Genomic DNA, 24,496 nt, shown 5'->3' on the forward strand with positions numbered 1-24,496 from the left:
ATTCTACCACTAAACCTAAACAAATTACATTTCACCACTCATTGTTCAAGAACACATGGAACTATGCAAAACTATTCCAAGTACAGGCTGTACAGTCACTGAATGGTAATAGGTTCTATGTGACTAAATCCTACAGCCTACCCTCTTCATGAAGAGTCCAGAGTGGATCATACCAGAACCCCTTTAAATTCTGCCATAACCAAGAGTACTAATCCTTTTGATACTCATTTTCAAATTGACTGTGCTTTAACATGCCAATTTAGAATAATCATATAAAAGTCTACAATAATTATGTACCGTAACTGATGCCTGAGGCAACAGAATGACTTGATGCTTGATACTCAAGTACTTAAATGAAGCAGAGGGAAAATGTACTGTTCTCTTTCATCAGCCAAACACTGGTCTTCCTCCAGAAGGTGTGTAAGCTTCTGGCACCAGTGAAATAATAACATTGGTCTATTCTAGGCCAGAAGAAAAGTGACATCAACTTACTTAACAGTTGGCAATAGAGGGCCTGTAAACTTCTCTTCATGGTATCATCTGGTCCTGCTTGTCCTCCAGTTTATTCATGATTCTGTCTAGGAAATTGGGAGAAGAAAATCATTACATCTGGGAGACAGAATTCAAGTCAGTAATCAGAAAGAACTCCACTCAATATGATCCTGTTGTTAAAGCCCAAAATGCCTTATTTGAAGATAAAAATTCCTGGAGCAAATATACCACAGTACTGTCTATGTTATAAAACTATCAATTAATCAATTAGATTTTGAAACTACACATCACTCATATGGGCAACTAGAGGGTGAGAATCTGGCCTTGGGATTTTGAAGACTTACAAAACATCTTCCCTGCATCTCTAGTTTTGAAACAGGAGAAACAAGGAACTTGTAATCTCATTTCTGCAATCCTGTTCACCAAACAAAACACTCCCCCAAAAGCTTCAACAATTTCAAATTGCATTATATTAAACAATTTTTCTATTATTTTCTGATTACAAAAGATACCTCCAGTGTAGAATATCTGGAAAATGTATCTAAACAAAATATAGTTAAGAATGGACAAGAAACTACAAATTACCTATCTCTTCAGCTTTTCCTGTGTGCACTTCTATTGGTCTATTTTGCTATACATTCTAATTTTTCTCCCTAGCAGTAGGAACATATTCCTCTGTTATTATTACACTTTACTACATTTTTTTTCTTTTGGCCACACCTCTTGGCTTATGGGATATTAGTTCTCTGACCAGGGTTTGAACTCAAGGCTCTCAGCAGTGAAACTGTGGAGTCCTAAGCACTGGACCACCAGGGAATTTGCATTTTACAACTTTATTCTAAATGGCACAACAGTACTTTTTTCAAGATTAAGTTCCTAGAAATGGAATCACTAGGACACAATCGAAGGCTCTTGAAATATATTGCTGAGATGCCCTTCACCAACACTACATTATGAAAATCTCCATTAGATTACAACCTACTTAATGAAGGACACTTGTATTTTCTTACCATCATTGCCAAGCAAATAGGCACATATTTCATCTCATTGCTTTTGCATTTTACAGGTTTATTAGTTTTTTAAAAAATTGTAAATTCACATTTGGCAAAGATTCTCTAGTTAGGTGCTGAACCTTTTCCTGTAGACCTATCTGTGCACTTCCTTGTAAAACCGAGTGAAGGCAGCTCTTTGCCCCTTTCCTATTTGCCCATTTCTCCTCCCCTTTTAATCTTTAAGGACTTCCCTGGTGGCTCAGATGGTAAAGCATCTGTCTACAGTGTGGGAGACCTGGGTTCGATCCCTGGGTCAGGAAGATTCCCTGGAGAAGGAAATGGCAACCCACTCCAGTACTCTTGCCTAGAAAATCCCATGGATGGAGGAGCCTGGTGCAGGCTACTGTCCATGGGGTCGCAAAGAGTCAGACACAACTGAGTGACTTCACTCACTTTAATCTTTAAAGAACTTAATGTAGGAATAAGATCATTAGGCACTTTAAACTAACTACTGACTTACACTCTCCTGAATGCACACCATGCCGTGTCTAACCTGTGAATTCTTCTACAAGATAAGAAGAAGTAAGAGTAAAGAGTTAACTAGTTAAAGAATGGTTAGCTCTCTACCTCACAATGGCCCCCTAAGGAATCCTGTAGGCAGATCAAGGGGGCAAGGTAATATCTGGAGAGAGAGTCAGCCAGTCTGCACTCTGTAGAGATGATGCAGAACCCAACATCCTGCCTTGACGATTCTGACATTCTTTTCCCCATTTTTCCCTTTAAAAACCATCATGGCTGTGCAGAATCCTTGGAGTTGGTCTCTGCACATGAGTCCACCTCCTCCCCGAGGTTGCCAGATTTTCTCATTAAAGCATCTTTGCTTTCTACTGACACTTGCCTCTCGAATTATTGGCTTTTGAGTGGTGAGCAGCCAAACCTGAATTCGGTAACACTGGTTTTAGTAAGAACCCTGCCAAATCAGTTTAACGAGAACCCCAAACCCTCAATATCTCATCAGATTTACTCTACCATCCTGCCTTCAGCATAACCTTGTTATGTCAGTTTGGCCAAACCCCTTACCCTGGTGCTTCCTCTTAGTAATTTTCCATCCACTGACTCCCATTCTGCTCCTTGGCTATCTATTCCCACTTGACTGTGCTTTATTCAGGGTGGAGCCCAATCTCTCACCCTTACTGTAAAATGTCATTGCAATGGTCCCTGCATCCATTCATATCGTCCTAAATAAAGTATGCCTCGCCACCTTTAACAAATGTCACTGAATATTTTTTAAAGACATTCCTTAACCATTCTCTACTGGCATGCTGGTTGTTTTTTCTTACAATACCCCAAGTAGAACTGATCTATCTTTAAATTTTTTCTCAAATATAATTAATGTATCATAAAACTCAGCCTTTAAAGTAGACAATTCAGTGGTTACTAGCATATTAAAAGTTATGCAACCATCACCAATACCTAACTCCAGAATATTTTCATCACTCTAAAAAGAAATTCCCATGTTTATTAGCAGTTATTTCCTAACATCCTCTCTTTCCAGTCCCTGCCAACCACTAATCTACTGTGCTATGGATTTGCCAATTCTGTACCTTTCACATAGAATATACGGCCTTTTGTGCCTGGCTCTTTCAATTAGCATAGTGTTTTTAAGGTTCATTCATGTTGTGAAGCACACTGTTGTTTTCTTATTTTTTTGTAAGAATGATGCATACACATACATACACACATATACACAAAACCATGGTTAGAAATGCCTTCCTTACTTAATTAAGGAGTACATAAAAAGTTATAAATAGTTGCCTATATTTTCTTATGCTATTTTTTTTTATTTCATTTAGATATGTTTCTGAACTTTGTGTTATGTTTTACTTCTCTGTCTGCTCATTCTCCCACTAAACAATATGTGTTGTTTAAATAAAATTCTTAGTAGAACTAGTTCTGCATTACTGTGCCTTTTAGAGACCCAGGTTCAATCCCTGGGTCGACAAGATCCCCTGGAGTAGGAAATGGCAACCCACTCCAGTATTCTTGCCTGGAGAATTCCATGGACAGAGGAGCCTGGTGGGCTCCAGTCCATGGGGCTGCAAAGAGTTGGACACGAATGAGCACATATGGATGGACGTTGTTCTTTGAACTTGTTCTCCCCCCAAATTAACTTTAAGATAATTTTATTAAATTTCAGAAAAAAAATCATTGGGATTACAGTCAAAATTATCTTCTATTTGTTTATTAATCTGGGAGAGACCTGATCTCATCAAAATATAAGTGTGCTGAGGGAATTAAATTTTTTAAGGATTGTAGCTCTGGAGATCAGAAGAATCCCTTATAGAGGAAGAGAAGAGCTCTTGTTTTGCGGGGTGGGGTAGAGGGTGGGGGAACAATAGCTCAATGACTTCTTTGGCTAACCTACCCCCAGTGTGATCTAGCTGAGTAAGAGGGAGAGAAAGAGTTAAATTGCTCTCCATTATAATATAAGAGGGGGCTTCCCTAGTGGTTCAGTTGGTAAAGAATCTGCCTGCAATGCAGAAGACCCAGGTTCAATCCCTGGGTTGGGAAGATCCCCTGGAGAAGGAAATGGCAACCCACTCCAGTACTCTTGCCTAGAGAATTCCATGGACAAAGGAGCCAAGCAGGCTACATGACTGTGTGACTAATTTTAACTTTTGACTTTGATAATATAAGAGGAGGTTTGAGTTCCCAAAGGCTAGAAAAGAGGGATTGAGTGGTCAAGAAGTCAGAGAGGCTGAGGAGATAATAATCAGGAGATACTGTGAGGCAGAATAGGCAATTCCAAAAGACAGCAGCAGGTGAGACACAAAAATAAAGGATAGAGTGAGAAATTCCCCACAAACTTTAATATGTGTAATATTTAATTTTTCATTGCTTCTTGTTTTATGCTATTTGTATTTAGACACCACATCTGTCCTCCTTCTCTTTCCCACAACACTTATCCACCACTAGGACCCTCAAAAACCTCAGAAAGTCTTGCACAAAACAGCCTTGTGTTAGCAATGCTTAGCTGGGCAATGAAAGAGACTATGTCTTAAGGCAAGAGTGACTGGAAATGGAGATAGGAGCCACAAGGACTATAAGCAATGATTGGTAGGCATCTTCGGAGTGCTCAGGACCCGGTAAGCATGCAACAAATGTGCTGTGAATACAGAAATAAATGGAAGAATAAATGAATAATCAAGTAATAGGAGAACAGAAATATTTGTAGTTGATGTTGATCAAGAGGAACATAAACCCCTCAATCATCTCTGGAAATGCTTGGAGATTTTCAAGAAACCATTAGACTTGTCATGATAGATGGAATAGAATCATGTGACTCGAATATCAAAGAAACAACTGAGCACATAAATATGGGACACTTGAGATCCTCTGGGTTACCCAGGGCTATTCTAACTACAAGCACCATATGGCCTACTATTTATTCAAAATTAATCTTTAGGTCTTTCTGTGGAGTTTTGTAATGTTTTTCCTTCATTTAAGTTCTACAGTCTTGTTGAGTTAATCCCTAGGCATTTTAAACCTATATGTACTTTTGTCACAGTGATGGAATTTCCATTTCCATTATATTTTCTAAATCGCTTCTATATGGAAATGATTGAGTTTGTATATTTACTTTGTGACCTAACTGAACTCACTTAGAGTTCTAATGATGGTTTCTCAGCTGAGTCTCTTGGGTCACTTGCGCTCCTTTGGCTGGATGGAGAGGCATGGTAAGATTCCATCAAAAGCCTCTTTTTAACTTGTATTAATTGTATTAATCATATTAACCATTAACCATATTAATATTAATTGTGTCTTGTCCCTCAGGGAATAATTTAGGAGCTCCAATGATGACAGCTAATTTCCAGGGTGAAATTCTTAGAATGTACAGAGTTTTATAGCCAAAAGGCTGAAGAAAAGAAAAATGAGAGGAGAAAGATGAAAACACTTGACCAAACATGCAGAGACAGTGACACAGGTGGGGACCTGGCTGATCATTAGCTCAGGGGAAATGAGAGGGTGCAAGTAACCTGAATCACTCCTTAATAAGTGCGAGCCTCATAGAACCCTGCCTCTCCTTTTGGGTTAAATGAAACAGTTCTGTCAATTTTATTGACTTGGGAGGGAAATCTCTTTAGAAATGTCCACATACCCAGGGAAGAAGTAATACAGAACCAAATGAAAAGCTCTTGACACTTGATATGTAAATTGACTTGAAAAGACAAGTTCACAGACAACAAATGAGAAAGAATACCCAAGAAAATTCTGGGGAAAAAAAAAAGTCCCAAGAAGATGCGGCCAGGGAGAGAGGGACTGTCAGGCCTACTAGACATTAAAACATCCTCAAAAGCCTCTATAATTAACATAATTTGAAACTGGCACATGAATATACCAAATTATATATGGATATTTATGATGCAATAAGGACAGTATTATTAAATCAGTAAGCAAAAAGATGAGCTTTTAAATAAACATTTTGAGATAATGGCAGAGCAATATGGATAAAGTTAAAACTGTACTCATTCCAAATATCACATACCAGCATAAACTCCAAATAAGGCACACCTTTAACTGTAAAAAAAGTAAAGAATACAAATACTAGAAGGAGGACGGAGGGAACTAGGATAGCGGAGGAAAAGGACAGGGAGACCACTTTCTTCCTCACAAATTCATCGAAAGAACATTTGAACGCTGAGCAAACTCCACAAAACAACTTCTGATTGCTAGCAGAGGACATCAGACACCCAGAAAAGCAGCCCATTGTCTTTGAAAGGAGGTAGGACAAAATATAAAAGATAAAAAGAGAGACAATAGAGTTAGGGACGGAGATCCATCCCGGGAAGGGAGTCAGAATAGAGGAAGTTTCCAAACACCAGGAAACCCTCTCACTGGTGGGTCAGGGGGAAGTTTTCGAATCTCGGAGGGCAACCTAACTGGGAGGAAAAATAAATAAAACCCAGAGATTACATGCCTAAAACAACTCCCAGCAGAAAAGTACCCCAGACGCTTCCATCCGCCACCAGCAAGTGGGGGCGGAACGGAGAGGAGCTGGCAGCATTGCTTAGGGTAAGGACTGGGCCAGAATGCCCTGAGGGCAATCGGAGGGAGCTAACGTGAGATAGCAACTTAAACTGTGGGATAGCAAGAGAGAGAGAATTAAGTTGGGAAAAGCCCTAAACTTAGGCACTACCTGCCGGTTCCCAGAACGAAGGACTGAGCGAATACCAGAGAAGAGCTAGCCGGGCGGCAGACTGGCCCATCCCCTACTGGAGGCAGGAGGCAGGGGGGAGGGGAAAGGGGCAAACTCGGCCCCAGGGACTGCATCCCCTACCACACTGCAAACAGGTTTTCAGCTTCTAACCAAAGACTTCCTGAGATTCTGGATGGTCAACATCCGCCGGAGGGTCACAGCCAGAGTCCAGCTCCCCAGAACTGACAGAAGGCGCACCCAACCTGCGTGCACGGAAACTGAGGCTGGGACCGCAGAGGGGAAAAAGGCGCCCTGCAACCGGGTAGAGTGCGCTCGTCCACCTCCTGGCTGCCTGAGCTGCTCTGAAGGGGGAAGGCACAAAACGCAGGCCCAAGGGAGTCTGTGCTTTTGTGGAATACCCGAAAACCTGAATCTGAGCGGCATAGGCCTGGGAAGTCCACGCAACCCAGGGCCCGCTCCCTGGAGAGCAGCCTAGAGCCTGAGCTGTGTAGACGGGGAAAGCACACACGCCACCCCGAGCGGGGGCAAACCCAGTGTGGCTGGAAAACCACCAGTGCTCCCCACACAGGCCAGTGATATTTGTCTGCAGCGCCCCTCCCTCCCACAGCACAACTGAACAAGCGAACCTAAACAAGAGATCACCTCCGCCCGCGTGTGTCAGGGCGCAAAAAGAGACCTGCGAACAGAAGCCAAATAAACAAAGGGAACTGCTTCAGAAGTGACCGGTGTAACAGATTAAAATCCCTGTAGGTAACACCAACTACACCGGAAGGGGCCTATAGATAGCGAGAATTATAAGCTTGAACAAGGAGCTGTCTGGAACTGAACCGAACCCACACTGCCCGCAACAGCTCCAGAGAAATTCCTAGATATATTTTAACTACTATTATTTTTTTTTAATTAAAAAATTTTTTTTCTCTTTCTTTTTTACTTTTACTTTTTCTTTTTTTTTTTTTTAAAGTCCTCTATTACTCCTCTATTACTCCTTAATTTTCATTTTTATAACCCACTATAACCTGGCCAAAAAAAAAAAAGGACCCTATTTTTAAAGTGAACTCCATACATATTTCTTAAATTTTTTTGTGTTTTTGTGGTTTTTTAATATTGTGTTTTTAAGAGTCTAACCTCTACCCTAGATTTTTAATCTTTGTTTTTCAGTATTTGATATCAATTTTGGACATTTAAGAATCCAACCTTTAGTACCCATTTTTACTCAGGAGTGTGATTACTGGTTTGATCACTCTCTCCCCCTTTTGATTCTCCTTTTTCTCCCCCAGATCACCTCTATTTCCTCCCTCCCCCTTCTCTTCTCAATCCAATTCTGTGAATCTCTGTGGGTGTTCTGGGCTGCGGAGAACACTTAGGGAACAGAGTACTGCCTAGATCTGTCTCTCTCCTCTTGAGTCCCCCTTTTTCTCCTCCTGCTCACCTCTATCTCCTTCCTCCCTCTCCTCTTCTTCATGTAACTCTGTGAACCTCTCTGGGTGTCCCTCACGGGGGAGAATCTTTTCACCATTAACCTAGAAGTTTTATTATCAGTGCTGTATGGAGGGAGAAGTCTTGAGGCTACTGAAAGAATAAGACTGAAATCCAGAGGCAAGAGGCTTATGCCCAAAACCTGAGAACACCAGAGAAGTCCTGACTACAGGGAACATTAATTAATAAGAGATCATCCAAAAGCCTCCATACCTACACTGAAACCAACCACCACCCAAGAGCCAATAAGTTCCAGAGCAAGACATAACACGCAAATTCTCCAGCAACGCAAGAACATAGCCCTGAGCGTCAATATACAGGCTGCCCAAAGTCACACCAAACCCATAGACCCATCTCAAAACTCACTACTGGACACTCTATTGCACTCCAGAGAGAAGAAATCCAGCTCCACCCACCAGAACACCGACACAAGCTTCTCTAACCAGCAAACCTCGACAAGCCAAACACCCAGCCCCACCTACTGGGAGAAACCTCCACAATAAAAAGGAACCACAGACTACCAGAATACAAAAAGGCCACCCCAAACCCAGCAATCTAAATAAGATGAAAAGGCAGAGAAATACCCAGCAGGTAAAGGAACATGAAAAATGCCTACCAAGCCAAACAAAAGAGGAGGAGATAGAAAATCTACCTGAAAAAGAATTTAAAATAATGATAATAAAAATGATCCAAAATCTTGAAAACAAAATGGAATTACAGATAAATAACCTGGAGACAAGGATTGAGAAGATGCAAGAAATATTTAGCAAGGACCTAGAAGAAATAAAAAAGAGTCAATTAAAAATGAATAATGCAATAAATGAGATAAACACTCTGGAGGGAACCAACAGTAGAATAACGGAGGCAGAAGATAGGATAAGTGAGTTAGAAGATAAAATGGTGGAAATAAATGAAGCAGAGAGGAAAAAAGAAAAAAGAATCAAAAGAAATGAGGACAACCTCAGGGACCTCTGGGACAATGTGAAACGCCCCAACATTCGAATCATAGGAGCCCCAGAAGAAGAAGACAAAAAGAAGGGCCATGAGAAGATACTCGAGGAGATAATAGCTGAAAACTTCCCCAAAATGGGGAAGGAAATAGTCACCCAAGTCCAAGAAACCCAGAGAGTCCCAAACAGGATGAACCCAAGGTGAAACACCCCAAGACACATATTAGTCAAATTAACAAAGATCAAACACAAAGAAAAAATATTAAAAGCAGCAAGGGAGAAACAACAAATAACACACAAGGGGATTCCCATAAGGATAACAGCTGATCTTTCAACAGAAACTCTTCAGGCCAGAAGGGACTGGCAGGACATACTTAAAGTTATGAAAGAGAATAACCTACAACCCAGATTACTGTACCCAGCAAGGATTTCATTCAGATATGAAGGAGAATTTAAAAGTTTTACAGACAAGCAAAAGCTGAGAGAATTCAGCACCACCAAACCAGCTCTTCAACAAATGCTAAAGGATCTTCTCTAGACAGGAAACACAGAAAGGTTGTATGAACGTGAACCCAAAACAACAAAGCAAATGGCAACGGGACCATTCTTATCAATAATTACCTTAAATGTAAATGGGTTGAATGCCCCAACCAAAAGACAAAGACTGGCTGAATGGATACAAAAGCAAGACCCCTACATATGCTGTCTACAAGAGACCCACCTCAAAACAAGGGACACATACAGACTGAAAGTGGACTGGAAAAAAATATTCTACACAAACGGAGACCAAAAGAAAGCAGGAATCACAATACTTACATCAGATAAAATAGATTTCAAAATAAAGGCTGTGAAAATAGACAAGAAAGACACTACATAATGATCAAAGGATCAATCCAAGAAGAAGATATAACAACTATAAATATATATGCACCCAACATAGGAGCACCGCAATATGTAAGGCAAACGTTAATGGGTATGAAAGAGGAAATTAATAGTAACACAATAATAGTGGGAGACTTTAATACCCTACTCACAACTATGGGTAGATCAACTAAACAGAAAATGAACAAGGAAACACAAACTTTAAAGGACACAATGGACCAGCTAGACCTAATTGACATCTATAGGACGTTTCACCCCAAAACAATCAATTTCACCTTTTTCTCAAGTGCACAGGGAACCTTCTCCAGAATAGATCACATCCTGGGCCATAAATCTAGCCTTGGTAAATTCAAAAAATTTGAAATCATTCCAGTCATCTTTTCTGACCACAATGCAGTAAGACTAGATCTCAATTACAGGAAAAAAAACTATTAAAAATTCCAACATATGGAGGCTAAATAACACGCTTCTGAATAACCAACAAATCATAGAAGAAATCAAAAAAGAAATCAAAATATGCATAGAAATGAATGAAAATGAAAACACAACAACCCAAAACCTATGGGACATTGTAAAAGCAGTGCTAAGGGGAAGGTTCATAGCAATACAGGCTTACCTCAAGAAACAAGAAAAAAGTCAAATAAATAACCTAACTCTACACCTAAAGCAAATAGAGAAGGAAGAAATGAAGAACCCCAGGGTTAGTAGAAGGAAAGAAATCTTAAAAATTAGGGCAGAAATAAATGCAAAAGAAACAAAAGAGACCATAGAAAAAATCAACAAAGCTAAAAGTTGGTTTTTTGAAAAGGTAAATAAAATTGACAAGCCGTTAGCCAGACTCATCAAGAAACAAAGGGAGAAGAACCAAATCAACAAAATTAGAAATGAAAATGAAGAGATCACAACAGAAAACTCTGAAATACAAAGGATCATAAGAGACTACTACCAGCAGCTCTATGCCAATAAAATGGACAACTTGGAAGAAATGGATAAATTCTTAGAAAAGTATAACTTTGCAAAACTGAACCAGGAAGAAATAGATCTTAACAGACCCATCACAAGCACGGAAATTGAAACTGTATTCAGAAATCTTCCAGCAAACAAAAGCCCAGGACCAGATGGCTTCACAGCTGAATTCTACCAAAAAATGTAGAGAAGAGCTAACACCTATCTCCCTCAAACTCTTCCAGAAAATTGCAGAAGAAGGCAAACTTCCAAACTCATTCTATGAGGCCACCATCACCCTAATACCAAAACCCGACAAGGATGCCACAAAAAAAGAAAACTACAGGCCAATATCACTGATGAACATAGATGCAAAAATCCTTAACAAAATTCTAGCAAACAGAATCCAACAACATATTAAAAAGATCATTATCCTAGGAATGCAAAGATTCTTTAAAATCCGCAAATCAATCAGTGTAATACACCACATTAACAAATTGAAAGATAAAAATCATATGATTATCTCAACAGATGCAGAAAAAGCCTTTGACAAATACTAGAAGGAAATATGAGTAATTCTACTATTACTTGGGGGTAGAGAAGGTTTGCTAACTCTGAGGCAAAGTTTGAAGCAATAAGGAAAAAGATAAACATAAAAAATTACTCAGTAAAAACTATAATTAAGTAAAATATAAGTTAAAAACTATACAAATGTTCAACTTATAAGAAGGAAAGATTTAAAGTCCCTAAATTTCCCCCCAAATCAATCTCTCGGTGCTTTAGCAGTTGTCTGCATACATGGGCAGAATGGCAAAAATCTGAACCGGCCAACACACCTGCTCCAAACTAAGGTTGAGCAAGGCAATGCCTTGTCTTTGTGTTTCAGCTCTCATACTGTGAACAGTGTCCTTTCAACAGGCAATTTAATGCCATGTTTTTTTTAGCATTTTGTGTTTTTTATTGACATCTCTGTTCGAAATGGCCCCAAGCATAGTGCTGAGGTGTTGTTTAGTGTTCCTAAGTGCGAGAAGACTATAATGAGCTTTACAGAGAAAACACATGTCTTAGGTAAGCTTTGTTCAGGCATGAGTTATAGTGCTATGACTGTGAGTTCAAAGTTAATGAACGTACAATGCATATTACACAAGGCATCTTTAGACAGAAACACATATAAAACAAGACTATATATTGATCAGTTGACAAAAATGTGGCCAGATCTAATAGGAACCTAACCCTATATTTCCCTTAGGAGCACAGATTCAGTCTTTACTCATTGAGTATTCATGACAACTTTATAGAACATAACTATTACATGAAATGAAAATCAATCAATGGTATTTGAGTTCAGCTTTAAAATACTTTGTGGAGCAAAGGATGAATATGATGAACAATCCATGCCAGTAGTAGAGTTTGAATAAAACAGGATAATAGCTCACCATCTCTTTGAGGCAGAGGAAGATTTGATAAGCTGATGGCTAACACTTGCCCTCTGTGAAAGAGAGAGGGGAAAAGGAATAGCAGAATTGACATATCAATTAACATCACAGACCTGTGAAGAAGTTTGGAAGGGAGCATCCTCCTCCATTTTACAGGTAGGGACACAGACACCAAGCCATAGTCTCTTTCTAAGTAGAAATAATGACTTTGTTCTGCACATGATTTCTAATACTCTAAAATTAGGTAGCTGAAAGTGAAAGTGAAGTCGCTCAGTCATGTCCGACTCTTTGCGACCCCATGGACTGTAGCCTACCAGGCTCCTCCATTCATGGGATGCTCCAGGCAAGGACACTGGAGTGGGTTGCCATTTCCTTCTCCAAGATATCTTCCCAACCCAGGGATTGAACCCCAGTCTCCCTGAAGTTTATATGATATCTAAGATTCATGCCCTTTCTAGACATTATATTTCTCATCATAAAAATTATAATAGAGGTATGATGAACAAGAAGGATTTTCTTTTTCTAAAAAGTCCTCATGGAATAATCATATTAATTATGGGTCACTATTTATTTAGCTATTTAAGAATTTATTTCATGTCTTCCATGTGCCTGGTAGTGTTTTTGTTTTTTTGTTTTTGTTTTTATCAAGAAATCAGTCGTTATTCAAGATCAAACCTACCAGCTATGAGACCTTGAGCTGAATTCTTGACTTCCCTGGTCCTTGCATTACTTGTAAGGTATAAGAATAGTCCTTGATATGCTTGTGGCAAGGACTGAGACAACCCATGCAGAAGGCAGGATAACAAATCAAGCCAGACCTCGCCAACCATCTTAATTTTTCTTCCCTTAAGCCATAAAACAAAAGCTTTTGGGCTATTCCCCAAAGAGCGCCTTCTGTAAATCCAGTATCTTATTTAAATTGACTTTAGAAATTACTTATATGGGATAAGTTGAACTTTAAGATTCTTATTTAGAACCTATACATTTGTCTTCCTTAAAAAGGATCTGAGGAAGTTTACTATCAGCTACAACTTGTACAGTAGAAATACTAACAAATCAAAGCACATTAATGGCATCAGAAAGAGAGATCCAGAATTACAGGGAGAAGGGGGACAATTCATTTTACCATAAGATGCAAGAGGCACATACACCTCCCTTGGAGCTTCTTGAAAATAAAGGCAAAAAAGACAGCTAGTACCATGGGGTTTTTTTTTGGGGGGGGGGGGGGGCTGCAAAAATAGAAGTACATTCTCTATTTTGTTCAGAAATATAAACCTATTCTGCCATTAAAATCTAGGAAAAGGTCATCAGACAAATCTCCTGATAAGCATATAAATAGAATATTCTTGCCATGGCTGCTTCTTACGCTGTGTGTGCTCGGTTGCTCAATTGTGTCCGACTCGTTGCAACCACATAGACTGTAGCCGGCCAGGCTTCTCTGTCCATGGGACTTCCCAGCCAAGAATACTGGAGTGGGCTGCCATTTCCTACTCCAGGAAATCTTTCTGACCTAGGGATCAAATACTTATCTCTTATACCTCCTGCACTGAGAGGCGGGTTCTTTATCACTGTGCCACCTTGGGAAGCCAGGCTGCTCCTTGTCAATCCACAATAAACACTAATGTCTTTGTGTTAAGTAGGAATTCAGGGAACATTTCTTGATGAGCTTCGGAGAAAGAGTCAGGCAGGCCTGCCCCTGGGGAGATTTGCTACATGAACTTGGGCAAGTTACTTCTCTTCTCCGAGCCACAGCTTTCCCATCTGTAAATGGGGCTGACACCTAAATCAAAGGACTGCTGAGAGAAATCAGTGGAGTAAAGAACTTACTGCGTACTTGATATATTGTATGTGTCTCTCCTTTTCTGCCAAGTTACTAGTGTACAGACACGCTGCTTCCGGTTGTATGGGGATAGAGAGGACTAGGAAAACAGGGGGAACTGATGTTCAGTAAGTCAGCCAGGGCCTGAGCTGCTCTGTCACCTCAGGAAGGCAAGTGTGATGGTTCCTCAGGCTCACTGACACCAAAAGTGATGTGTCCACGGGGTTGGGTCTGGGTCATAATGGTGTTTTCAGAATAAAAAGTTCTTTTGATAGAGACACTTTGCATTTTAAACACAGGAACATCCTTCACTTCCATAAAGAAATATTCTCTCTCACTTCTCTTGAAACTTACAGCCCTCCTACTCTTTCTTCCAAATTTTCTCATTTTTGTGCAAGAACTCATTCACCCTACTCTGGGATCAACAGTGTGAGCATGATTACAGTGACTGTTGCTTTGCCTCAGGTCTGGGAGTTTAGTTTATAGGAAGTAGTGGGGACTATGGTGAACTTGAAAGCAGAAAAAAAAAAGTGGGTGTTTTTTTTTTTTTTTTTTTGTTTTGTCTCCAGCCATTTGTCAGCAGGAAAATAGCTCTTTGTTTCTTTTACCTTAAAGAAACTGAAAATCCTCTCAAAATTTTTCCCTAAATTTTTAAGAGAGGTTAGAAATTTTAGATGAACCCCCCTATTTAACAATACTAGCAATGAATTCATATGGGCCAAGGCTGTGGGATTTCTGACTTATAAGGGTTCTCCTGCAGCAGACTCTGCACAGTGACTGTTGGGGGCTGGGAAGAGGGAGAGGACACGCAGCTCTGCCTTCCACTCAAGCTCTGTCCTCCAGGAGCCCTGCGGCCCAATAAACTTCAAAGGATGAAAAACACCTTCAGTAGAGCTCCTTCCCTCTCCTCCCCTTCATATTTCCTTCTCTGAAAAAGAAAAGAAACTACTGGGAGTTTGTCAGACCCACTGAGATTTAATTTCAGTAGAATTTAAAACAAAAGGGCAAAAATTATTCATCTGCTAAGGAAAAGCCTACAAAAGTGGATCCATAAGATGTGGATTCTGCTTGGAGGACTGAGAGGTGACTGCCTGAACATTCCTCAAGACCAGCTGGACTTTGCATCTGTTGTGGGTGGGTATTCTGCTGTCCACAGCCACTGAAGTCAGCAGCAGGATAAAAATAGGACCAGAAGTTTGAGGCATATTAGAATGACACAGACCTTTTTCTTCTGGCATTAAAGTGTATTAAGACCACTTATCTCATTTCAGGAGACAGAAAGGTGCTTGTGTGAGGTGAAAAATACCTATTACACATCCCTTTTTATAGTTTTGATATTAAAGACTGAATACCAAAGTCAAGGAATTATATGATGCTGTAGCAATGCCAAATACTAAAGGAGCATGTTCTATCATTTGATTGCACCACCTTATGAAAAATATTATTTCTCATCCACAGTTAACTCAAGCATTTTTCTTTTTCTCTTTTGCAGTGTCTGAGAAACATTCTCAGATATTGAATTTGGGGATATAAAAAAGTGTGTATTTCTTCTGGGTAGCAGGCTTTTCTGAAAGATGCACCACATTTTTATAATGGAAAGAGAGGCAAGGCCTTATGAAACAGGCAAAACTGTCATCACAATGTTTACATGTGGAAAGACTATTTAAACCCATGATGCACAAATTGAATGGGCAGTATATTTCAGCATGTGAAATTATTCATAATATCATAACAACTGCTAAATTTTAATTTTGACTTGTTGGCTGAAAAAAAATATATGACCAAACAGTTGAGAACTATATTTTATTTGGCAGAGTTTCTGAGGACATCAAGCCCAGGAAGCAGCCTCTCAGATAGCTCTGAAGGACTGTTCAAAGAGGTAAGGGAGGAGTCAGGATTTTTGCAACAAAGGGCAGATAGCAGGCACATCAAAAGATTACTGTTAATTAAAGAAAACCAGATATCTCAGGTTAAGGAGATTTAGTGCTTCTTTATGAATGGGAAGACACAAGTCTCAGCTCATTGAAATCATTCCTTTGATATGCACCTCAGCTATCTGGGGCCAGCATACTTTTCTTTCCCATCCTTTGACCCCTCAGGGCATAACACTGGGGCAGCTGCAGTAGCTGAGGGCTTGGTAGCCTGGCAAGCTAACTCATTTGTATCTATCCTGAGCTCCTTCAAAGCTCACCTTCGGAGGCTATAGTGGCTTGATGGCTGCACCATCCTTTGTTTACTGATATGGGAGGCAATATTTTTCATTTGTAAACCTTTAACCTCAAACTCTCTTCCCCTTCCTTAGCTCCTCCCATCCCACCTCCATCCACATAAAGCCTTCTTTAATGCTTGAACTCGTATGAAGACATTTTAATTTGTGGTTTCGTTTAATCTTTGAAAATACATAATTTATGTCAAGTGATTCCACAGGATACAGTCTGTTGAATATGCAGTTGGAATAAAAATTATAATGACATGAAAAATTATGTGGGCAAGAGTGGGATGGGTCAATACCAAAAGCGGAAGCCATCACTTGAAGAGTACGGATCAAGGTCACAGGTAAGGCCTGTGCAGACAAGCTCAGTCCACAGGGAAGCCATGGCATCCCAAGCATTTCTGATGAACTTTACACCTCAATTTTTTCCTCAACTTTACACCTTGCTTCAGGAAGCATGAATTAAGTAATACATTTGATTTCACTTGTGAGGGCCTAAAATACTAAACAGCTCATTTAACTGTGTTGATAATTCTGTCTTGCTTTGATGACCACAAGGGCTAGAATAAATATCCAGAAGAACCAAGACTGCTGTTTCCCAAACAAGCTGATAGTCAGAATCTATTTTTAAAATAAATTTCTATGTGCTTCCCTCAGGAATTCTAATTCTAGGTTCTTAGATGGGGCAATTTTAAAAGGCTCTCAAGCTGACTCTCATGATAAGCCAGGGATGGAAACCAAGACTGAATCTAGCTGCTCTAACCCTGACTGCACATTAGAACTATGAAGGAACATAAGAGATGAATCAAGCAAACTCCCCAGGGACCATGAGAAGCTTCCGGGAGAACCAGGGATCCTTGTTGCTGTTCAGTTGCCAAGTCATGTCCAACTCTTTTCCAACCCCATGGAATGTCGCATGCCAGGCCTCCCTGTCCTTCACCACTTCCTGGACTTTGCCAAGTTCATGTCCATTGCATCTGTGATGCCATCCAGCCATCTCATCCTTTGTTGCTCTCTTCTCCTTCTGCCTTCTATCTTTCCCAGCATAAGGTCTTTTCCAATGAGTCGGCTGTTCGCATCACATGGCCACAGTGTTGGAGCTTCAGCTTCAGCATCAGTCCTTCCAATGAGTATTCAGGGTTGATTTCTTTTAAGATTGACTGGTTTGAGCTCCTTGCTGTCCAAGGGACTCTCAAGAGTCTTCTCTAGCCCCACAGTTCAAAAGCATCAGTTCTTTGGTACTCTACCTTCTTTATGGTCCAGTTCTCATAACTGTAGGTGACTACTGGAAGGACCATAGCCTTGACTATACAGACCTTTGTTGGCAAAGTGATGTCTTTGCTTTTTAACACACTGTCTAGTTTTGTCATAGCTTTCCTGCCAAGAAGCAATCATTTTCTAATTTCATGACTTCAGTCACCATGCACAGTGCTATCAGAGCCCAAGAAGAGGAAATCTGTCACTGCTTCCACCTTTTCCCCTTCTATTTTCCATGAAATGATATGGCTAGATGCCATGATCTTAGTGTTTTAAGCCAGCTTTTTCATTCTCCTTCATCCTCAAAAAGAGGTTCTTTAGTTCCTCTTCATTTTTAGCCATTAGAGTGGTATCATCTGCATATCATTATTGATATTGAGGTTATTGATATTTCTCTAGGCAATACTGATTCCATCTTGTAACTCATCCAGCCTGGCATTTCTCATGTGCTCTGAGTATAAGTTAAATAAACTGGGTGAGATTAAATAGCTTTGTTGTACTCCTTTCTCTATACTAAAGCAATCAGCTGTTTCATGTAAGGCTCTAACTGTTGCTTCTTGACTGGCACACAGGCTGCCCAGGAGACACATAAGATGGTTTAGAATTCCTATCTCTTTAAGAGTCTTCCACAGTTTGTTATGATCCATACAGTCAAAGGCTAAACCACACAGTCAATGAAACTTCACTAGACGTTTTTCCAGAATTTCCTTGCTTTCTCTATGATCCAGCAAATGTTGGCAATTTGATCCTGGGTTCTCTGCCTTTTCTAAACCTAGCTTGGACATCTGGAAGTTCTCAGTTCATGTAATGCAGTTTATGGTTTAATATGCAGGATTTTGAGCATCACTTACAATCATGGGAGATGAATGCAATTGTTTTGTGGCTTGAACATTTCTTAGTTATTGTTCTTCTTGGGAACTGAATGAAGACTGACCTTTTCCAGTCCTGTGGCCATTGTTGGGTTTTCCAAGTTTGCTGAAATATTGAGTGCAGCACTTTAATAGTATCATCTTTAAAAATTTTAAAAAGCCCTGATAGAATTCCATAATCTCCACTAACTTTGTTCACAGTGATGCTTCCTAACACCCACTTGACTTCGCTTTCCAGGATGTCTGGCTCTAGGTGAGTGATCACACCATCGTGGTTATCTGGGTCATGATGATCTTTTTTGTATAGTTCTTCTGTGTATTCTTGCCACCTCTTCTTAATATCTTCTGCTTCTGTTAGGTCCCTGCCATTTCTGTCCTTTATTGTGCCCATCTTTGCCTGAAATGTTCCCTTGGTATCTCTAATTTTCTTGAGGAGATCTCTCCTTTCCCATTCTACTGTTTTTCTCTTTTTCTTTTCATTGATCACTGAGGAAAGCTTTCTTATCTTTCTGTGCTATTCTTTGGAATTCTGCATTTAAATGGCTATATCTTTCCTTTTCTCCTTTGCCTTTAGCTTCTCTCCTTTTCTCAGCCATTTGTAAGGCCTCCTCAGACAACCATTTTGCCTTTTGCGTTTCTTTTTCTTGGGGATGGTCTTAATCACGGCCTCCTGTACAATGTCACAAACCTCTGTCCATAGTTCTTCAGGCACTCTGTCTATCAGATCTAATCCCTTGAATCTATTTGTCACTTCCACTATAAAACTGTAAGGGATTTGATTTACGTCATACTTGAATGGTCTAGGCAGGAGGAGGTGGGAGGAGAAGGGGATGACAGAGGATGAGGTGGTTGGATGGCATCACCAACTCAATGGACATGAGTTTGAGTAAGCTCCGGGAGTTGGTGATGGATACACAGGCCTGGCGTGCTGCAGTCCATGGGGTTGCAAAGAATCGGACACAGCTGAACGACTGAACTGAACTGAATGAATGGTCTAGTGGTTTTCCCTACTTTCTTCAATTTAAGTCTGAATTTGGCAATAAGAAGTTCATGATCTGAGCCATAGTCTATTCCCAGTCTTGTTTTTGCTGACTGTATAGAGCTGCTTCATATTTGGCTGCAAAGAATATAACCAGTCTGATTTCGGTATTGACCATCTGGCGATGTGCATGTGTAGAGTCTTCTCTTGTGTTTTTGGAAGAGGGTGTTTGCTATGACCAGTGTGTTCTCTTGACAAAACTCTGTTAGCCTTTGCCCTGCTTCATTTTTTACTCCAAAGCCAAATTTGCCTGTTACTCTAGGTATCTCTTGACTTCCTACTTTTGCATTTCAGTCCCTATGATGAAAATGACATCTTTTTTTGGTGTTAGTTCTAAAAGGTCTTGTAGGTCTTCATAGAACATTCAACTTCAGCTTCTTTAGTATTACGGGTTGGGGCACAGACTTGGATTACTGTGATATTGAATAGTTTGCCTTGGAAACAAATAGAGATTATTCTTTTGTTTTTGCAATTGCATCCAAGAACTGCATTTCAGACTCTTTTGTTGAGTATGAGGGCTATTAACTTTCTTCTAAGGGATTCTTGCCCACCATCGTAGACATAATGGTCATCTTAATTAAATTCACCCATTCCGGTCCATTTTAGTTCTCTGATTCCTAAAATGTTGACGTTCACTCTTGCCATCTCCTGTTTGACCACTTCCAATTATCCTTAATTCATGGACCTAGAACTCCAGGTTCCTATGCAATATTGTTCTTTACAGCATCAGACCATACTTCCATCACCAGTCACATACACACCTGGGCATTGTTTTTGCTTTGGCTCTGCCTCTTCATTCTTTCTGGAGTTATTTCTCCACTGATATCCAGTAGCATATTGGGCACCTACCCACCTGGGCAGTTCATCTTCCAGTGTCATCTCTTTTTGCCTTTTCATACTGTTCATGGGGTTCTCAAGGCAAGAATACTGAAGTGGTCTGCCATTCCCCTCTCCAGTGGACCATGTTTTGTCAGAGATTAATTTTGACATTTTCAGAACCCCACTTTGTAAGCTACATGACTATACTATTGTGGTACTGATGAAATAATGTGTGCCTACACTCATCATTAATATATGATGAGAGATTAATATACCAAAAATCACTCTACAGCCAGATTTTGCCCTACCAGCTGTATCAGACAAGTTATTTTACTATAGCAAATTATTAAAAAGTAGAAAATGTGTTATAATTCTTGTCTCATCTGTAAGCAAGTATCACACCTACATTACAAGGTTGTTTTGAGACTAAAATATCCCTATCCTTTCAGAGGAAGGAAAAATGATGTCTTCTGGAGAGCACCAGACAAGGTGTTTGGAGATGGACTCTACACTAACTTTCAAGGTGAAGAAGCATTTTGACTAGTAAAGGTGGAAAAGCGCAAACCTGCAGAGGGAGGACAGTGAGGCAGGAGTTTGGATGATTAAACAACAGAAGACCTACTACTGGCTGCTTTAAAATTCCTAAACAATGAAGTTTTTGATATAGTGTAACTGGCTCTCCAGCTTCTCAGGTAGGCTTGAGTCAAAGATTTCATCTTCTAGGGGTGGGAAGGAAATACGGAGGCAACAGACTGACAGGAAAGCAGCAGGCAGTGGTTGGGAAGCAGAGAGCCAGAAGCTGGGCCTCTGAGGCTCAGTCTTCCCAGATATGAACAACAAATAAATGCTTACTCCATGAGATAGCTGGCATCTCACTGTCCTGGAAGTCCCAGGACCCAGAACTTCTCCCATCTCGTCCCAGGATGAGATGGTCATGACCAGCTGGTGCCAAACCTAGGTCCACACCTGGATAGAGCTGATCATGTAGCTGGATCCTCAGATCTCTAGGCTAACTGTGCAGGCACTCATCATTTCATCAACTCCACAGTAGAATAATAGTGTGGTTTACAAAGTGGGGTTTTCAAAACTTGGACCTCAGATCACCAGCAGCATCCAAGAAGTTGTTAGAAATACAAATTATCAGGCTGTACCCTAGACTCCCTGAATCAGAAACTCTGGGGAGGGTGTTCAGCAGTTTGTGCTTTAACAAACCCTCCAGGATGCAAACATAAGTCTAAAGCTCTGCTTTGCATGGGTGAATTTTTGGACGCCTTTATCATGCTATAGCTGAGTTTTACTCTTCAACTCTTGCTTGGACAAATTATTACTCTTCAAAGAAGCAATAGTGAGGAAAGATAGATTTGGAGCAGAAAGACTCATTTCCAAGGTCTCTTTTCTTCTGTAACAGACTATAAGTCATCAGTTCATCAGTGGGGAAAAGATTTACAGTTCATTAGTTCAACCAGATTGTTGGTGTTGGTATTCATGGCTCTTGTTGAGAGCATTTAGCAGTGTCTGAATTCTAAAGGCTAATTTAGAAATACCACCCATTCTCATTATTCAACTTTTTAGGCTGGTATTATTAATACTCTGTGAGTAACCCCTGTATAGGTGTGTGTATTAAAACATGGGTTTTGTGGTAGGAAAACTGACAAAATGATTGCCATGTATTGTCTCTGCTGTAGTTACATACCATCAGTAAGAACTAGACCTTTCACTGAATTAAAATTCTAAACACAGGCAGCCAGAATTGATTTAAACGATTAAATCCTAGAATGACTACTTTCAAATAAATCTCTCACTTAGAATCTAAAAAACTTAACAGTGGCAGCCAACACTTAAAGGTAAATCAAATGTGTAAGCCATCTGTGCCGTGCAAATCAGCTCAAATCAAATGTCTAAAATTCAGAGGTCTAAAAGTAGAAGAAAACAGAGAGCTACATCTCAAAGAAATCAGACCAGTGATGAGCCAAGATTAAAACAACAATAACAACAACAACAACAATTAACTATCTGTTTCCCCAGGATGTCCTTCTTCAAGCTATTGCTACACAATGACATTTGAATGCAGGCTTTGTAAGTTGAAGTGTAAGTCCCTGGAAGGCAGAAATTTTGCTTATCTTATCCATTGATGTATCCTCAGTTTGTAGAATAGGGTCAAGCACATGGTAGGTATCCAGCATATTGACTAAATGCACGAATGATCCTACAAATTACTGTACTGTACAGAAAACTCTGGTACTGTCACAGAATATTCTGTGATGACAGAAATGTTCTATAAGTTGTAGTGTCCAATACAGTAGCCACCTGTAGCTGGTGGCTTAAAATGTGGCTCGTGTAGCTGGGGACATAAATTTTAAATATAAGTGGCTACTATATTGGACAGTACAGTTATAGAGCCTATAGATGTGTGGAGGAAAAAGCAACAAAAGAAAAGCATGCAGTGCATACTTTTATTGTGCATGTAGTACACATGTTATTTATGAATTCTGACTCTGGGAGGTGGTTCAGATAAGGGCAGGTTGGGTAGGATGATTCATGGTTTTCAGATTCTTCCCACTTTCCCTTCAACCACTAAAGGCTGTAGCAGCAGGGAAGACTGGGTTTCAGATTTAAGGAGAGACTGCATTCCTCTCCCATCAGGGACAAGGTGGTGTTGAACCTGTGGGCACCCCAACAGATGAGAGTGACCACTGGATGGCAAATGACAGTGTCTGCAGAAGCAAAGGCAGTGATGAGTTCTGGGTCTTTCTCTTGGTTCAGTTTGCTTTCTGGTTCATGAGTTTATTCATTTGATTATTTTTACTCATTCAAGGATCTTCCAATATCTTCATTAATACACAAGCCCTCTTTTGTCAATATCCTTTGTTAGGGGACACTATACAAAGGTCTGATCCTTTGAGGTTCTTGGGCTTGCCACAGAGGAAATCCTGGGAAGAATGGGCTGTCTTACAAAATGAGATGATTAAATAAAAGTCATTTAATCTTACTATTTTAAATAGTAGCACTAATATGAACAAAACTAGTGGAGGTGATGGAATTCCAGCAGAGCTATTACAAATCCTAAAAGATAATGCTGTCAAAGTGCTGCACTCAATATGCCAGCAAATTTGGAAAACTCAGCAGTGGCCCAAGGACTGAGAAAGGTCAGTTTTCATTCTAATACCAAAGGAGGGCAATGCCAAAGAATGATCAAACTACCGCACAATTGCACTCATCTCACATGCTAGCAAGGACATGCTCAAAATCCTTCAAGCTAGGCTTCAACAATACGTGAACTGAAAACTTCAGATGTCCAAGCTGAATTTAGAAAAGGCAGAGGAACCAGAGATCAAACTGCCAGCACCCATTGGATCGTAAAAAAAGCAAAAGAATTCCAGAAAAACATCTACTTATGCCTCACTGATGATGTGAAAGCCTTTGACTGTGTGGACCACAACAAGCTGTGGAAAATTCTTGAAGAGCTGGGAATACTAGACCAGCTTATCTGCCTCCTGAGAAACCTGTATGTAAGTCAAGAAGCAACAGTTAGAACTGGACATGGAACAAAGAACTAATTCAAAACTGGGAATGAAGTATGTCAAGGCTGTATATTGTCACCCTATTCATTTAACTTCTATGCAGAGTACATCATGGGAAATGCTGGGCTGAATGAATCATAAGCTAGAGGCAAGATTGCTGAGAGAAATATCCATAACCTCAGATATGCAGAAGACACCACCCTAATAGCAGAAAGCCAAGAGGAACTAAAGAGCCTCTTGAGGGAAGGTGTAAGAGGAAAGTAAAAAAGCTGTCTTAAAACTCAAAATTCAAAAAACTAAGAGCACAGCATCCAGTCCCATCACTTCATGGCAAATAGATGGGGAAAAAAACAGAAACAGTGACAGAGTTTATATTCTTGAGCTCAAAAATCACTGCAGATGGTGACTGCAGCCATGAAATTAAAAGACACTTGCTCCTTGGAAGAAAAGCTATGACAAACCTAGACTGCAGATTAAAAAGGAGACACATTGCTTTGCCAACAAAGGTCCGTATAGTCAAAGCTACGGTTTTTCCAGTCGTCATGTACGGATGCAAGGGTTAGACCAAA

The 24,496-nt window shown here is 40.1% G+C and overlaps 1 protein-coding gene across 7 annotated transcripts in view; it reads right to left on the bottom strand.

Annotated features, from left to right (window-relative positions):
• Positions 1 to 24,496, bottom strand: part of TMEM108 (transmembrane protein 108) — a 432,137-nt gene that overhangs the window by 202,571 nt on the left and 205,070 nt on the right. For 4 of the 7 annotated variants that reach the window (XM_070466739.1, XM_070466741.1, XM_070466743.1 and 1 more), the window contains one exon: positions 493 to 578. The exons of 1 other annotated variant lie outside the window; for it this stretch is intronic. In XM_070466739.1, the coding sequence (XP_070322840.1) occupies positions 493 to 532 (40 nt within the window). In that variant the 5' untranslated portion in view covers positions 533 to 578. The remainder of the gene's footprint in view (positions 1 to 492; positions 579 to 24,496) is intronic. 2 more of the 7 variants (XM_070466740.1, XM_070466742.1) reach the window with 1 other exon arrangement.

The sequence above is a fragment of the Odocoileus virginianus genome, chromosome 4 (assembly GCF_023699985.2).
Source record: "Odocoileus virginianus isolate 20LAN1187 ecotype Illinois chromosome 4, Ovbor_1.2, whole genome shotgun sequence".
NCBI classification, from domain to species: Eukaryota; Metazoa; Chordata; class Mammalia; order Artiodactyla; family Cervidae; genus Odocoileus; species Odocoileus virginianus.